Source organism: Nuphar pumila, chromosome 12 (assembly GCF_984573655.1).
Source record: "Nuphar pumila chromosome 12, dmNupPumi1.hap1.1, whole genome shotgun sequence".
NCBI classification, from domain to species: Eukaryota; Viridiplantae; Streptophyta; class Magnoliopsida; order Nymphaeales; family Nymphaeaceae; genus Nuphar; species Nuphar pumila.
In genome coordinates, this window is record NC_143260.1 from 14,056,821 (window position 1) to 14,075,482 (window position 18,662).

The following is an 18,662-nucleotide window of genomic DNA, read 5'->3' on the forward strand; positions in this document are numbered from 1 at the left end:
TTGGGCCCCCACAACTGATGGGCCCTATCCCTCTGATGGAGGGTGATCTGGTGCGTTACCCGTCAGTTGTAGGGCCCAAAACCTAATAGAGGGTAATCAGGTGCGTAAGGCACATTTTTTTGTGCCATCATATGGCACCTAATCCAGACTCGTGTAAACCCGGGTGCAACCCTTAACCCAGGGAGCCACCGGCTTCGGCTTAGCAAGTGGGATAATGCTTGCAACAATCGAAATGCCCGTCTGACAGTCAAGACCCTTTCTAACTACGCTAACCCCTTGGGTCTAATGTGCGTGCTTAGTTGGCCAACTTCCCAGCATGGTCATTTACATGCCCATTTTGGCCCATTTTTTCCAAATAGTTGCATTGGACACTCTGGTGTTGATCGATCATTCTTGACCATCCTTTTATTTGAGATCTTAGTCCAAGCTTATTGGTGTGATTCGATATCCTTGATCCATTCAATTATATCATATCTGAGTAACCCAGTAGAATCCTAAAAGTGGCCAACTTAACTCAACCCAATGAATTCCATTAACTTCACCTTTATGAGCAAAACTCATGCATGTCTAGACACCACAAATTTTTAAGAGCATTCTGATCTCTTCCATTATCAAATTGACCACAAGTATTTTACTTTCAACAATTGTTTTGGATTTTTAAGGGCATGCCATGGTACAGATATATTGCTTTCGGGCGATGCTTTACATTTAACATCCTCTTTATGGTCTAAAGAGAAAACTTTCATTACAAATTATCAAAGAAAATGAAACAAAATATTTTGACACTAGCCTTCAGTGCAATCCAAGATGGTCTCAATTTTTGTAATTATGTAGGCTGAATGTATGGCCATTTTTGTCGGAGTATATAGTTTCCTGTGATATACTTTGTGCATAGCTTCAATAAACGGTAGGGGCCCTCTCCCCAGCATGCATCTTCTCTCTCTCTCTCTCTCTATATATATATATATATATATATATATATATATATAATTTTTGAAATTTGACCCATGTTCAAAATCATAAATAATTAATTTTGTTAGGACCTTTTTACCTTTCGCATATACGAAACTCACAGAGTTTGCATGATGTATCACTTCGCTCATCAGTTATCGCAAACTTTCACTTAAAAGGAGTTTCACACATTTTTTTGCAAATGTCATGAAGTTCGCATAATCATATTTGCGAACATCCTGTTAAACTCAAACCTTGAAACTTCACAAATATTTGACTAAATTCGCATAAAAAATGTGTGAAACTCCTGTTAAACTGGACCTCGCAGCCTCGCAAATATTCTGCTTAAATTCACGAAATTCGCATAAAAATATTTGTGAACCTCCTATTAAACTTAACCTCGTAACATTGCAAATACTGGACTAAAGTCGAATATATGATACTAAATTTGTGGGATATTGTGCGAACCTCCTTTCTGTTACAAGGAGATCTGCAAATATGTGGCTATTTATACAAATATTTGGCATGTGAACCTGTGTAAGTTCGCATGATTGCCGAATCATATATAAACTCATTTATATATTTTTTTTCTGAAAATAGTTATATTTTCCCTATAGGGCTCTCTACATTGTTCATCTCTCCTTGCAGTGAAGCTAAGGTGCATTTTGACGTTGCATTCTGATAAGGTTGTTGTATCATCATTCTTATTGACTTTCTTGGTTAGGTAGAAAAGTGAGTTTCATACAAACTATATATATATATATATATATATATATATATATATATATATATATATATATATATGCATACTATTTTATTTCACTTTGAACCTTTTTTCTTTTTTTGTAGATATGATCACTTCATAGCCTCATGTATGTTTGTGTTTGGTTGTTGTTGTGAATGTTTTTGTATATTTTCTTATGTTTTATTTAATATTGGCCACCAGATTTACTGTTTAGGGTTTACTATGTTTAGGGTTTTTTATAGATATATATATTTGTTTGTTTGTCTTTTAGTTAATAGTTGTTGTTTTTAGGTGGTATAATGGGGATAGGGTTCACCATGCACAAGCATTGAATATGAGATAGTTGATTTTTAGATTGGTTATTGTAGGTAGTTTTATTAAGAAATTTGGGTTACCACTTAGTCCACTTTGGTGGTGTGCAGTTTGAGCAGCCACGAAACTACATTGCAATTATTTTTTTAAAGTAATTTGAGGGCAAGATGAAGGCACATACAATTATGTTGTCACTGACATGAAACCAAAATATTGGGCTAACAATCACTTTTCAACAAAAAGATATGGGTTCTTAGCATAATATAGCAGAGAGCTTGAATTAATGAATTATTGTCATACATGTCAAGCCCATAATTCCTCTTATTAAAATATTTTGTCTCATGTTGATGAAACTTTTTGAGAAAAGAAAGAATATCCAACAACATATATCAAATGTTGGATAGAGGAACAGAATATAAAGACATAACAACTACATATGCAAGTAGTGTATCGCCACCGACGTTGGTACAAAGCTTGAGACCGATCTCACGATTATAATGTTGATCTTCAAAAGCACTTGTACTTTTGTGAAGAGTGACAAGTTAGCAGGATTCCTTGCGAACAAGCAATCACATGCATTTTGTATAAAGGCATGTTACTAAAGGATCATTGCGACAAGTTTTTCATAGTTGAATTGTATCAAACTGCATATAATGAATATTTATTCTTTCAGTGGTGGATAATGTCTCACACATCGCTCTATCAACTCTTATACTTGTTTATTCATCAAAAGTGTTCGTAAAGCAGGGTCCCTTAGGTGAAGAGATGGAGAATAAAACACATGAATGTTTTGTTATACAACACTAGTGTATGTGATGAGGTTGACCATAATAAGCGAAAACACAAATAATAGCATGTTAGAGTATGTAGCTTAAGTCTCTTCACACTGAGCTTGGTGTTGCCCCTGCTTCTCTGCCCATTCTATGGTGTGACAATCTTAGAGCCTTGTATCTTGCCGCAAATCCGGTTTTCCATGCTAGTACCATACATGTTGAAATTGATTTTCATTTTGTTCAGGATCATGAGGTTTGTCTTTATACATGTCAAGCTCAATGTTTTTGACCCCACGTTGAGCTCACCGGTGCATGCTAAGGATAAAGCTATTACGAGTTCTCAGAATTCTAAAGTCAAGAGGTCTCAGAGTTCCAACACAGCAAAAAGTGTTCCAGATATCTCAAACGTAGCTACTCAGTCAAAAGTCTCATAAATCTGAACTATCGTTTTGATAAGATAGACATTATCGTTTTTGTCATATATGATAACTGTGAACTCTGTTTTATTGTAAAATGTAAAACTCTTTCTAAATTATAAATAGACTGCTCGGACTCACGGTGGACAAGTGAGTCTAAAAACCTAGTTTCTCATCTTCTTGAAATCCTTTCACTTACGCCTTGTTGATATTTTGAAAATGATGTGATTTTATCAATGATGTTATGAGAAATCATAAAATCTAAAAGATGCAGTATTTAAACAAATTAAATATTTTTAAAATATAGTGATTTATTCTTTCACAGTTTGTCGATGGTTTTTTTTGTTTTATACTTTGTATTTTCATATCTTCCCGTATATTTGTTGAAATTCAAAATCTGCCTCAATTTGTCATGAGATTCGTTAAGGCTATATCACAAGCGACTCATAATTGGATTTGTAATTAGTTTTGTACAATTTACATCTAAATCCATATCAATTTCCCTGTCCAAACCTGACTCTGTCAACACGTAACCGACCCATCAGGGTCTACTTGCAACTGCCCAAATAATAAAAGGTCAGGAGCAGGTTAAAGTGCGGGTTTTGTGAGGTCATGAAAATAAAATCACAAACCCGGATTCGTATTATTTCAGAAGTTTACTTTATGTAAAAATACATGTAAAACACTCAGGTCGGGTCGGATACCCAACAAAAAAGCTAGGTCGGGTACCTGGCAAAAATCTTAACCCAAACTTGACCGGCATATTGCTCGGATCAGGTGCTGGTCGACCTGACTAATATTCGGATTGACACTTTTTAGAAATTCTAGTTCAGGTCGGGTCAGGGTATCCCGATACAAGCCCGACCCATGACAGCCCTACGCTTGTCCAAATAACTTATGAGATTTGAATTTCACCTTAAAATACCTTATGAGATTTGAATTTGGTAACATCTTCTTTCATCGAAATCCAATTAAATTGGATCCGATTACGTAAGATTCAGTCATACTCACGCCTACACCCTAACTGAATCGGACCCGTTTGAATCCCTTGACGAAGGGTTGTCTCCATAGTGACAAAAGTTAAAAACTGCAAAATATCGACAGCCAAAACTCACGAGAATTTGATTTTTGTGTGGGAAAAACTCATATTTTTTTGGCAAAATCTCAGCAATAAAAAATAAATTTATATTTTTATAATGAAATATAAAAAAAAATACTTAAAAATAAAACCGCACAGTTTTCTCACCATAAATAGCCGACAAAAACATAAATATCGCGTTTAAACATGACATTTATGTTTTTGACGAAAAACTCGCGAGAAATTATCATGAGAAATTACCGTTTTTAACTTTTGCGTAATTTTTCGCGAGATGTTCATAAATCTCGCTAAGAGCGCAAAACCTCGCAGCAACTCGCGTTCAAAGTCGCGGGAAGCTGTTCGGGGTATAGAGAGAGAGAGAGAGAGAGAGAGAGAGAGAGAGAGAGAGATGGAGAAGGCGGTGGTGAACATGGAGAAGGGAGCCAACTGCAGCGGTTGGAACTACAGCGGCCAGAGAATGGCGTCCGCCTCCGTCGACGGAACCGTCTCCATCTACGACGCCGACCATGCCACCTCCTCCGCTTTCACCTGCTCCTACCAATGGAGGGTACGCACCTCAACCCCTCTCTCTTCATTTCTTTATTTTCTCTCTTTAACCTTGGGTTCATGCCCTAACATATTCGCAAAAATGGTATTAAGGCTGTTGTATGTTGCATCGTGTGGTTTTGCCTCTACAATCTTGTTGAAAGCGGCGGGAGGGGGGGGGGGGCGGACTTGGTGGTTTTTAGCTCTCCTCAGCTGCTTGTTTCGGTTGTAGTTATGTGTATTTCAACTGAATAATTCGCTGCTGATGAAGCAGAATTCGGCCACTTTATTGGGCCATATTATCTATTCAATTTTAGGTCCTCGCTGATTCAGTGTGGAAGAAAATGTTGACACATAAAAAAGATACAAAGATCATTATATTATTGGATTGGGGATTTCCTGCCATTTTTGTCTTAGTTTGTGCAGCTACGAAATCGAAGATCTGTCGGCTCTCTTGTTTGTTGGCACGGAGTTGAGGGATTATAGTCCGTTGTTTTGCCTCTAGATTGTGAAATTAGGGGACGGGGAGTGCTTTCTACTTAGCGTACCTTAACCGTAGCCGCTGCTGCATTTTTTTGTTTATTCCCACTGGTCATTTTGTGTTTGTTACTTTCAATGTGCAATAGTTGTCCCTATTCTTTTCAAATAGTGTAGATTTTTACTATAAAGAAAGGTAAAAGAAAAAGAAGTAAAGGCCACCTTACGATTGAATTAGGAATGCTGTGCGTGGTACGTTATCCGTATGGATGCTCACTGAAACTGAGGCTGTGCCCACTGATTAAATCCAGTTCCAGCCAGCATCAGCAATAGAGCAATAGAGATCTCTATAATCCAAATTGATGCTTAGTCATCATCCACCACACACACACATTTGTATATGCATGCAACTGTTTCCATCCTTCCATCAATTCACCCCTGATCTCATGCCTTGGTTGTTAGCAACAATCTGGAAAGGAACTCCAAAGAATTCGAAGCATCTAAACCTGGTCTCTAAACATCGTGGCTATGGAATAATATGCTTGTTAATGAGAATTTGATCCATCATATGTCCTCAATCCTGTTCTTCATATGCTGTTATGATCCTCAGTTTTCCTATACCTGACACCTGCAGGAGTCAAAATGTAACATCCATGTGCATAGTGGTGGAAAAATAAGTGTATATTAGAGGATGAAAGAGGCTAATGAATGAAGGAAAACAAAAAACAAAAAAAAGAGTCCTATTTCCAGATGAGATGGGCTTAGAGAAAGATTGGATGCAAATGCATGATTTAACTCTTTTGAAAACCAAGAAACACCATTAATACTTGTATCAATGTTACGAAAAGCATGCCGTAACACAGTGGCAGAGCCAGAAATCTAAACTAGGGTGGGCACAAATTCACAGTAAAAAAACCAAATCAAATCCTTAAATCCTAACAAATATCACTTGTAGATATGCTAATTAAAAAAAAGCCCTAAAATTATAAGCAAAATCAAGCATGCATTCATGAAATCCTGTTTAATGTTGATTAAATTAAAACACACACATAAATATCTAGTTAAATACTCATGTCATGTCTAATGCTATTTGAAAAAAAAACACAAGAAACCTAAAACCATAACGAAATATTTATGCCATTAAAAAACAAATCAAAACCTAAACTCCTAAAAAACACAAAAAAAACTAAACCCTAATTAAACATTCATGCTATTAAAAAAACCAACTAAATAAAAAACATAAACACCAACATCACACATTATGTTAGTTAAAAATAAATAAAACCCCTAAAATTCAAACCCTATCAAGTGATTAATGGAATAATTTGAAAAAAACCTAAATTCATTCATGATTCGTGGAATAATTTAAAAAATGGAAACAAGAAGAAGAAGATGAAGAAGAAGACCCCTCCACATAGGGGCGTGCACCAGAGAGCTGCCAAACGGCTGGCCCCGATGCAGTTACACACAGAGAGAGAGAGAGAGAGAGAGAGAGAGAGAGAGAGAGAGAGAGAGAGAGAGAGAGAGAGAGAGAGAGAGAGAGAGAGAGAGAGGTGTGGTGTGGTGCATCGGAGAGGCAACCGTTGGTGACACCGAACGACAGACAACTCAACCACCAGAGTGGAGACTACAGAGAGAACTTTGGGTAGGTGGAGAGAGAGAGATAGAGGGGCGGGGGGGGGGGTGTAAAAGGGTTGGGTCCGGTCAGGGTGGGCACCAAACGAGGTGGTCCCACACTAACCTGATCTTTAACATGTATTTTGTGTCAAGGTGGGCACCATCAACCCTGTTTTGAATCCCTCTACCGAGGGATTTTCAGGTTAGGGTGGGCACGTGCCAACCTTGGCCCCAATGTGGCTCTGCCACCGCCGTAACATGTACTAGAAGTGTTTGAAAGACATTTTTATTGTGTCGAGCTAAACTGTACTATAGTAAATAATAAAACTTGCAAAAATGAAAAAGGAAGCTAAAAATGTTTGCATTTATTTTTCTGTAAAGAAGAAAATGATAACTAATGAACAATTAAGTACACATAAGAAAAAAAAATATATCATAATAACTATTAACAAAAAGATTATCACATTGAATTATATTCACATTACTGCATGAATGTAAAATAGTATAAATTTGTTTTTTGACAAATGATCAACAAAACTTTATCACAATGTTAACACTCATAAGTTCATAACTCATGATTGCATAACACATCATGGAAAACTAATTGTCAATATATATTGTGACAAAGACCTAAAATGACATTATCCAATTTTCTAGATTTTTTAAAACTTTTGCAGTTTTTTATTCTAAGTAGATGTCTTTGTCTTTTACTCTATTCATCACTTGTTTATAGACTTGACAACTTCCTTTAGCTTCATATGTTTGATAAACTTCTTCAATCATTCTTGTTGGTGATGATGGAGTTTGATATGTCACAGGGATTCGGCTAACCAGGTGCCGAACCCGTGTCGACGCGACGTGACGCAGGTGCGACACCTGGTGTGGTCAACCCGATATGTAAAAAAAAAGAAAACCCCATCGAGGGAGGCTCGCCCGAATAAGAAGACAACAAGTAAAGAGAGAGGCGAGAGGGAGCTCACCTGAAAGGGGGCCGTCGCATCACTGGCACGTGGGGCTTGCCGACGTCAGGTGGCCGAAAAATGAATGGGAGAGAGGGAGCCTGCAACAAGGGGAGAAGGCGAGCGAGGAGAGAGAGTGAGCAGCGTGGGGAGGGTTTCTCGAATAGAAACCCTACCCTGCGTGCTTATTTAAAGCACACAATGATTGTTTTATCGGGTTTGGATCTGGGTCGGATCCGAATCTGACCCAGGTCCGATTTTTTTTTGCCGCACCCCCGCACCCATGTTTTTTTAAAGTGCCGCATCCGCGCACCCACACCCGCACCCACACCCATGTGACATAGTGTTTGATGGTGGTTGACTGCCATTAATTTCTAGTGGTGGTGGTTGGCCTTTACTTTTCTCTTACCATTTCTTTTCCTGGTCTTATTTGTATATCATCATCCTTTCTTGGAAATTCTGTAGCATCTTTCCTTGTATCTCATTTGAAGGCTTAGGAGCTACAAATGGCTTTTTTATGAAATTTGTATGAATCCACCCCTAAATGTAGCAAAAATAAAAAGATATTCTATCTTGTTTTCATTCACCAAACAACTACCGGGTTCCTCTATTGAATAACTTCTCACCATTTTGCAAATTTAGCAAAATGAGTTTTGTGATTACGGAAGAATATACACAAAATCAAAATTTGAAGCCTTCAAGACCTTAAGAATGTGGGGTGAATCTTGGCAAGATTTTGTTTGTGAAAGTGGTTCGAATATTAGTCATGAAAATAAAAAGTCAAAACCATGACGACATTTTAGCATTTCCCAAATATGCAGATATGGCCTCCTCAAGTATGGGTCAATCCTTTTTAAAATATTTAGGAAGTCTCATGGTGCGGGGTGGGGCATAGATCAAACTTCCTCATGAGATTTGAGAAATTTGAAGGATGGATTATGGTAAAATTGCATAGTAGTCTCACTTTGAGATTCAAAATCATAGAAATGAGGTGTAGATCTTGGTCTAAGAGGTTTAGTTGTGAAAACAGGGTAAACTTAAAAGCCTGGTCAAAATGGTATTTGAAAAAAAAAGGGAAAAAGTTTGTCGAAAAGTTTTGGTTTTGGACTAAAGAGGTTTTCTTTTTCATTCATTGGTTTTTATTGCATAATTTATCGTATCGTGTTAGCTCAATTATACTTTGTAATGACCCCAACTCATACCCTTTGAAAATGCAGATTAAAAAAAAAAAATCAGTGCGAAAAACTTCCCAGAGACCCGGGGTCCTCACAGTTCCAATTCCAATTGGATAGCCAATCACTACAAAGGGATTTACATTTATCATCCACAAAAAACCAAACCAAACCAAACCAAACCAAACCAAACCAAACCTTTTTATTCATAAATCAATACTAGTCTTACACTCAACTGAAAGTAAAGTAGCAACTAACTGGCTGCCGTGGGCTGGAAGGTTGGTGTTGATGTGGACACACTGAGATATCGGCACCCGCATATACGGATCGTGGTTCGCGAGTAAAGGCGTTTTCGTCTTCTCTTTCTTTTTCTTTTTATTTTATTTTTTAGTTAAAGTAGGGCCTTAGGTCACATTTAATTAGGTTGTATTAATTTCTTTTCTACTCTATATTTTGTAATAGGGTTTATGCGTTTGTTTGCTGCACTTTAATTTTTTTATTTTTAAGGCAATAAAGGTGTGCTTTTGTTTGGAATACTTAGCTTTCATCCCGTTCCCTGAGTTCAACCCAGATTTCACCATTATTGTGAACCAATTTTTATTATTTGGTGTTCGGTTTGCACAAAAGTTTTTATTGAAAATATTCTTTTAAAAATATCTTTTATAAAAATTACACAAACTCACATTATCATATTCAGGCCGAAGTCCCATAAGGAGCTCAATCCATAGTTTTCAAACCCAGTGACTTGTCACTCGGCTCGTCCTTGAGTGACTCATGACTCGGTCAAGTTAACTCGATGACTCCGTTGAGTCTTGTTAACTTTATATATTATATAAAATATGTAAATATATGTATATACTATGTATATTTTATAGTATGTTACCAATATATTGTATATAATATACATTATCTGATAATTTTTTATAATATGTTCAATGTATAATTTTATTAATATATGTATAACCATATTTTTATATATAATATACATAATATTCGTATTATATTTCATATAATATATGCAATTATATACAAAATATATTATATATGTATATATATGCATGACTCAATTGAGTCATGGGCAGACTTGGCCGAGTCATGCTAAAACTTGGTTGACTCGATCGAGTTTTGTACAAAACGAGTTTGTACTGGTTTTTGACCCAGTAACTGGGCGTTCTGGTCCGAGTCAACAAGTTGACCCGACAAGTTTTCAAACTATGGCTCAATCAACCTAACATTCTCCTTGGATTGATTTTCTACCTCTATACACGCCTTGCAGTCCTTGCATTTTTCATATTTCTTGCCACTTCCAATCAAGGCAAGAGAGTCCCATAGTTGCTGCATTTTAAAGTAAAAATCCTGGACTGACTTGTTTCCTTGACTTAAAGCTCACAAGTCCTGCATAAGTTTATACTATCTTGTCCAATTCTCTTGCATATATACTTTCTTCAATTTATCCCATTTATCCTTGGATTTTTGAAACTTTGAAATGTTTATAAGTACATAGACCAAAGAATCCATTATTTTACTTTCACATTATTCATTTTACAATCCATCATCAATGAATCATGATTAGGGTCACCCTCTTTAGGCTTCACACTGGTACCATCAAGGTACCCTCCCAAACCCTTTTCAACAATGATTACTGTCATAAAACCAGAACAAAAACCATAGTTGGTCTCATCTAACTTCACCAGAGTAAGTTGAATCGGATCTCCCTTCTCCATACTACCACAACTCCCAAACTACAAGTTCATACTGCTGCACCCAAGCACACAAAATACAACCAGAAAGGAGACAATACAATATGTATAACACTCAGCTACAACAAGCACAAGTCACAATAATGCATGATATCAATTACTTCACCAAAATACCAAATAAAGAGATCCACCGACACCCAAAGTAATGTATGAATACCAATGACACCCACAAATTGCACGAAAAAGATTTTCAAAACAATACACTACACAATTGTGCCCTGTTACACCAACTATAACAGTTGGTACACAACAGAATATCGAAAACCTCTTTACCACCAACAATAGAATGGCCAAAACAACAATGGAACTCAACTCAAATTAGGTTTTAAGCCCGACAATCACAATCAGATGATGCCTCAATAAAAAAATGACCAAAACCCATCTCATTTGCCTGCTTAAAAACTGCGATAGACCAAGGACCAAACATGAAACCAAAAACTGAAAATATTGGAAAAATCACAGAAAATCCAATACTACGATCACTGCGATTTTTGATTGATATTACTTCTAAAATCAGCAGCTACCAAATCCCCACATCAAACAGGCCAAACTCAGAACATCACCTGGGCGTGCTGACGTCCTCACCTTAGGTTTCATGTCTGCTTCAGGTGGAGTGAGAATGACACCTCTGCAGCCTTTTGAAAGCTCCCACAAGGTCCTCTTTCTAGTGCCAATATTGGCTCTGATACCATATTGCACGATGAGGATTCTGTAATGAAATGGTGGTCTTCAACAAATGCACAAATAACTCACAAACAAGTGTCTATTGGAGACACTACAAGCATGACCCTTGAAAGGGTATAAAAGGAAGAACACTTGAAAAATAAATAATACTTTATTCATGAACAAAATGCTTAAGAAGCATAGTTATTTACATTGAAGGGGTTCACCCCTATATATACAAAAAAGTGGGAGAGAGGAGAGCTCATTTTGAGCTCTCCAAAAGAGACGTTGGATTCCAACGTCTCTTAATATAGCTGAGTCCAACAACATTTATTATTATAGCTGTTGGACTGTAGTCCAACAACATTTATTATAGCTGTTGGACTACAGTCCAACAGCTATTTGCACAGTCAAGTTCCAACAGGAACTTGACTGGATCAAATATCTAGTTTTTATTGAACTAGATGCTAAAAAAGAAAATAATAAAAGAAAATATAATAATATTAAATAATATATATATATATATATATATATATATATTACAGATTACATTTTAACACTCCCCCTCAAACTTACGGTATAATGAGCGAAAGTTTGTCTAAGAGGAAGTGAAATCTGGGAGCAGCGAGAGGCTTGGTGAAGAAGTCTGCTAATTGATATTCTGATGTAACATATGGCAGATCAATGGTTCCATGTAAGTATTCCTCTCTGACATAGTGACAGTCCATCTCAATGTGTTTAGTGCGCTCATGGAATGTCCGGTTGCTTGCAATGTAGATCGCACTTTTGTTGTCACAGCACATCTTTGAAGCTTGCGTTGCTTTAGCTCCCATATCCGCTAGCAATCGTCTGAGCCAAACAACCTCCATAGTGGTAGTTGCCATGGCTCTGTATTCAGCTTCGGTGGAGGAAAGAGAGACTTTCTGTTGCTTCTTGCACCTCCACGAAATTAAGGTTTCACCTAGGAACACATAAAAACCAGTAGTTGAGTGTCTATTATTGGGATCACCTCCTCAGTCAGCATCAGTATATGCAATTAAATTTAATGAAGATGAAGCAGACAAGAAGAGCCCTCGTGAAAGAGAGGATTTTAAGTATCTAATAATACGCAAAATCGCTCCCATGTGCACGGAGGTGGGAGCATGCTGAAACTGACTGACTGTATGAACCGCATGAATTATATCTGGCCTAGTAATGGAAAGATAAGAAAGAGCTCCAACAAGCTGTCTATAAGGAGTAGGATCATCAAGAAGTTCTCCATCATCAATTTTCATTTTAACATTGACAACTTCTGGAGTGTCTACTTTCTTATCATCTGTAATTCCAGACCTGGAAACGATATCAAGAGCAAATTTAGATTGAGATATCAAATACCCCCGAGGGGAATAAACAACTTCAATGCCTAAAAAATATCTTAATAAACCTAAGTCAGTCATTTCAAAGTGAGTTTTAAGAAGAGATTTGATATTTGCAACTCCCTGTTTGTCGCCTCCGGTGATGATCATATCGTCCACATAGAGAAGAAGAATAATGATGCCTGCATCAGATTTCTTAACAAACAAAGCCGTGTCAGTTAAACAAGGTTGAAAACCAATATCAAGCATAACATGACTAAATCGGTCATACCAGGCTTTTGGAGCCTGTTTAAGACCATAAAGAGCTTTTTCTAGACGAAGAGCTTTACCCTTAGGGATACTAATACCAGGTGGGGCTTCCATGTATACTTCTTCAACGAGATTCCCATTCAGGAAAACATTTTTGACATCTAATTGAAAGATAGGCCATGTTCTAATGGAGGCCAAGGCTATTAAAGTTCTAACAGTGGTCATACGGGCCACAGGAGCAAATGTTTCTTCATAATCGATGCCATACTCTTGGGCATATCCTTTTGCTACAAAACGAGCCTTATATCTTAGGGTCCCATCACTTTTGGTTTTGACTTTGTATACCCACCTACAACCTATAGGTTTCTTACCCAGAGGAATATCTTGTATCGTCCAAGTATTGGCCTTTTCTAGTGCATCCAATTCTATTTTCATGGCTTCTATCCATTCTATATGATTTTTTGCTTGAGAATAGGATGATGGTTCAACATATGATTGTATTAATGTAATGGCGGCCCTATACGTGGGTGAAAAAGATTCATAAGACACAAATTTTTCTGGAGGTTTAGAGATTCTAGACGTTCTTCTAGGTGAGACTTCAGAGTATTTTTGTAATGCACATGGAAGATTTTGCTCTCTACGTCTTAAATATTGTAGACTAACATCCCTATGGATTTGCTCTTCATTATCATCATTTTCAACAGCAATAGGACTTTGATCATTGTTAAGGTCACATCCAACATCACATTCATTGGATTTTGAAATTGGATCAATTAAAAACGAGTATTCAGTGACATCCTTGGATTTTTCAAATTCAAAGAAGCTTTCTTTTTCCAAAAAAAGATACATTTTTTGACACATATAATTTGTCATTTTGAAAATCGAAACACCTGTAGCCTTTTTGATTATCAGCATATCCTAAAAAGGCACATGGGATTGCACGAGAAGAGAGTTTGTCATTTCTGTTGGTGAAAACAAAACATTTGCATCCAAAGACTCTTAATCTAGAATAATCTGGAGTTAAGTTAACAAGTTTTTCTATTGGAGTTGTATTCTTTAATGAGGAAGATGACATCCTATTAATGAGGTAGGTGGCAGTTAGGACCGCTTCAGCCCAAAAACTTTTTGGAACTTGATTTGCAATTAGCAATGTCCTAGTAGTTTCCATAATGTGCCGGTGTTTGCGTTCGGCTAGGCCATTCTGTTGTGGAGTGTGTGGACATGATCTTTGATGTGTAATACCATGTAAATTGAGATAGTCTTTGAATTCGTTGGAGATAAATTCTCCCCCTGAATCAGTGCGAAAAATAGAAATATCATTTTGAAACTTATTTTTAACCATTTTATGAAATATTTGGAAGTTAGCAAAGACATCAGATTTATGTTTAAGAAAATAAATCCAAGTATGTCTAGAAAAGTCATCAACAAAAATGACATAATATGTATAACCATCTTTGGAAATTACTGGTGCGGGGCTCCAAACATCCGAATGTATTAACTCAAGTGGTCGTGAGGAAACAAAAGTTCTACTAAGAAATGGTAACCTTTTCATTTTGCCAAGAATGCAGTCTTTAGAAGAAAAATTTTCAGAATTACAAAATTTTTCCAAACTTGGAAAATATTGAATTTTAGACATATGAGGATGGCCAAGCCTTTTGTGCCATAAATCCAATTCTAATTTCTGAATATTATAACAAAATGCATTCTTGGGTAATTCCAAAAAGTCCATGTAATAAAGTCCTCCTTCTCTATGGCTTTCCCCAATCAGCTTCCCTGACTGGCGATCCTGTACCCAACAACCATGAGAAGAGAAGGAGATCTTACATCCATAATCAGATATTTGCGAGACAGATAAGAGATTCAAATTAAGTTTAGGGATATATCTAACTTCTGGGATAAAAAATCTTTTGGATTTTTGAAGATTTTCAAAACATCCTATTCCTTTTACTTCGAGAGATGTGCCATCGGTTGTAAAAACCTTTGACACACTTGAGTTATTTTTAAGACATTCGGATAGACTATTAACATTTGGGGTCATATGAAAAGAAGCACCAGAATCTAAAAGCCAAGGAAAGTTACCTGGACCGGAGAAAGATGCAACTGCCGCTCTAGTTGAGGCTTCGGTTGAGGAGGATACCCCTTTGAGAAGAGGTTGAAGGATTTCCATCAGTTGAGCCATAGACACAGGTGCATCTTGATCTTTTGACTCAGATTCAACAGATGCAACTCTTTTTTCTTCTCTTCTTTTTAACTTTGGACATTGAGGCCTATAATGCCCCGGTTCATGACAATGATGACAAATAACTTTTCTTTTATCAAAGTCGCCGTTTTGCCTTCCAAAATGAGGCGGCTTGTAAGTACGAGTATGATTCCCCGGTCTAGATACAACTAAAACGGAGTCATCATCAACTTTTGGAGTACTTTTTCTAAGTCTATTTTCCTCCATAGTGAGCTCTTCTATAGTATCAACAATAGAAGGAATTTTTCCACGATGTAAAAGGGCTGATTTGGTGGATTCAAACTCCGGCCTTAGACCATTCACAAATTGATAGAAATGTTCCATATCGAGTTGCTTTTGGCGAAGCTCGATGTCTTCGGCACAATGCCATTTGGGCTCAAGAAGAGCCAACTCTTCCCAAAGTTCGGACAACTCATTATAATATTCTCGAATAGTTTTATCTTTTTGAGTCATTGTCCGAACTTTATCTTGTAAATTGCATACATGTGCAATATCTTTAAGGGAATACATGTTTTTGAGGTATTCCCAAGCCTTATCGGCATGCTCAAACTTAGCTAGACTAGAGCATTTTTTTAATGTCTATGCTATTGATGAGCCATGACATAATTTTTGCATGCCCTATCCTCCATTCTTTCCATTTCTTTTCATAAGTGGCTAACGTCTTACTCTTCTCTTCTTCCGTTAGAGGAACCTCTTTATCACCCTCTTTCTTGGTAAGAGATAGTTTAGGTTCCAAATCGGAACCATCCACTATACCTCATAAACCTTTTCCCCAAATGTGGTGCTTCATAATCGAAGCCCACATTACATAGTTAGTATCATTTAGCTTCATAGGAATGATGGTGATCTTATCATTGTCATCCATCTTTTACAAGGGTAAGAGAGGAATAAATAGGAGGAGAGAGAGAGAAAAATAAAAAGAAAAGAAAAAGAGTAGACAAAAGAATAAGAGAGGATACAAAACCATTTTTTTTTTGTAGCACAAGTTCGCCTTTCTTCAAACAAATCTTCTTGAGCCAAGAACAAGGTGATGAAACACCTTTTGTAAATGTGGCACGGAAATGGAGGCAGAAGCACTTCAAGATCTAAGGATTTCGTAGCTCTGATACCATGTAATGAAATGGTGGTTTTCAACAAATGCACAAATAACTCACAAACAAGTGTCTATTGGAGACACTACAAGCATGACCCTTGAAAGGGTATAAAAGGAAGAACACTTGAAAAATAAATAATACTTTATTTATGAACAAAATGCTTAAGAAGCATAGTTATTTACATTGAAGGGGTTCACCTCTATATATACAAAAAAGTGGGAGAGAGGAGAGCTCATTTTGAGCTCTCCAAAAGAGACGTTGGATTCCAACGTCTCTTAATATAGCTGTTGGACTACAGTCCAACAACATTTATTATTATAGCTGTTGGACTACAGTCCAATAGCTATTTGCACAGTCAAGTTCCAACAGGAACTTGACTGGATCAAATATCTAGTTTCTATTGAACTAGATGCTAAAAAAGAAAATAAAGAAAAATAAAAAAAGAAAATATAATAATATTAAATAATATATATATATATATATATATATATATATATATATATATATATATATATTACAGATTACATTTTAACAGATTCAAACACTAGAGAAGAGGAAGAAGAGCACTCAAAAGTGTTAGGATTTCATTACTTCAAAAGAATGAGAGTATACAACATATAGGGGTCTGCCCTTTTTGCTACACAAGAGGACAAAAATAGTTGACTAAGTCCCCTAATGCTATGTTACAAAAATGCCCCTCAATAATAAACATATATACACAACTATGTGGGTAGCACAAATACATGTAATATGACATTCTTTAACAGTAATGAAGCCCTAGAGGTCTTTTACAAATTCCATGGCTAATGCCCGTTTGGCTGACAAATAGCATGGTGTCATGACTGGCCTAGTGAGAGCTTCAATCATGGCTGCAAATGAGCTGTTTGAAAGGCTTGATTGTAAGTTCAAGAATATTATGATTATGAAAATAGTGAAAGGGCTTCTCATCATATGCAAGTAACTGCTCCCAGGTGGTTGTAGTTTGTAGACAATAGTGCGTTTCTACAAGAAAGAAGTTGCTTAGTGAGGAAGGCTGCAGTTATGAAAGGAGAGAATGTCATACTATGAATGGATGACTATTTCTGAAAAGAAGATGCTAATTGTTATATAATGATGCATTTATACAAGAATGAAGTTGTTTACTGAGGAAGGCTGCATCGATGAAAGGACAGAATGGTATTCTGTGAATACATGGCTATTTCTGAAAAGAAGACATTGGTGGCTCTTTATGAGGAATCCTTGAATGTTTCCAACCATTGAGTGAATTTTCCTCCACAAGTGATAATCAAGGGTTCCAAGTTACTAGTGTTATATTTGATGGAAAGAACTACAACTCTACAAGGCATGTTCTTGTTGCATTATGGCTGGAAGGGCCTGGTTTGGGCTGCATGTGTGGCCTGAAGCCCAATAAGTCCTAGGACTAACCTAGCTGAATAAGGCTGGGCTTGGGTCGGGCTAAAATATTTTCCCAATTTACCCATATAAATGTGAGCAGGTCCTGGCTTGAGCCTGATAAGAGCCAGTTGGACTGTTAGTGGGTCAGGCCTTCTCCCGGATCTATAGGTCTCTGATGAACCTACCTGAGCTAGGCCCAGCTCATCACAATGGCTACCCTATAATGTCCATGTAGTAAAGCCAATAACTTGAAAGCTATTATTTTTCTTTGGGCCATGTGGTCTTTTTTTTTTTTGTCAATATATTTTGTTACCACTCTAAGTCTAGATAATGATACCTCTCTCTTTCTACATATGAGCTTACCTTCTCATAATTGTTAATGCTAGGATGCACTATAATAATGGCATTTGAAGTTCATGGATATGACATCTTTGCTATGAGAAGTCGTTTCTTCTAATTGAGGCATTTGAGGCAGATGTCAATGTCGTTAATTATGCAGAAAGTGGATGTTATAGTCAAGTTTTGGCTCCTGTTCTAAAAGCATGTTTGGCAAGATGTCTAGCTCAGAGTTACCGTAAGCGCCTAGGTAAGTGGGGAAGCACGCTTCGGAAGCACGAAATGTCGCGCTTCCGAAACGCGCGGGGAAGCGCACTTCCCCTCGCTTCCCCCATTTTTTTCATTTTTTTTTGTATTTTTTATTTATTTTATTTATTTTTTTTGCTTCCCCCTCGCTTCCTAGGTCGCTTCCGGTTCGCTTCCTAGGTCGCATCCTAGACGATTCCCAGTTCCCTCCTAAGTGGTCCCATGCTTCTCACTTCCTAAAATTTTGAAAGTGCCTCGCTTCCCGCTCCCGCTTCTCGT

At 37.0% G+C, this 18,662-nt stretch overlaps 1 protein-coding gene across 1 annotated transcript in view; it reads left to right on the forward strand.

The window, feature by feature from the left end:
• Positions 1 to 4,630: 4,630 nt before the first annotated feature.
• SEH1H (Transducin/WD40 repeat-like superfamily protein) overlaps positions 4,631 to 18,662 on the forward strand; it is a 95,995-nt gene continuing 81,963 nt past the window's right edge. Inside the window, exon 1 of the mRNA XM_089983192.1 lies at positions 4,631 to 4,843. Within this exon, the coding sequence (XP_089839318.1) occupies positions 4,685 to 4,843 (159 nt within the window). The 5' untranslated portion in view covers positions 4,631 to 4,684. The remainder of the gene's footprint in view (positions 4,844 to 18,662) is intronic.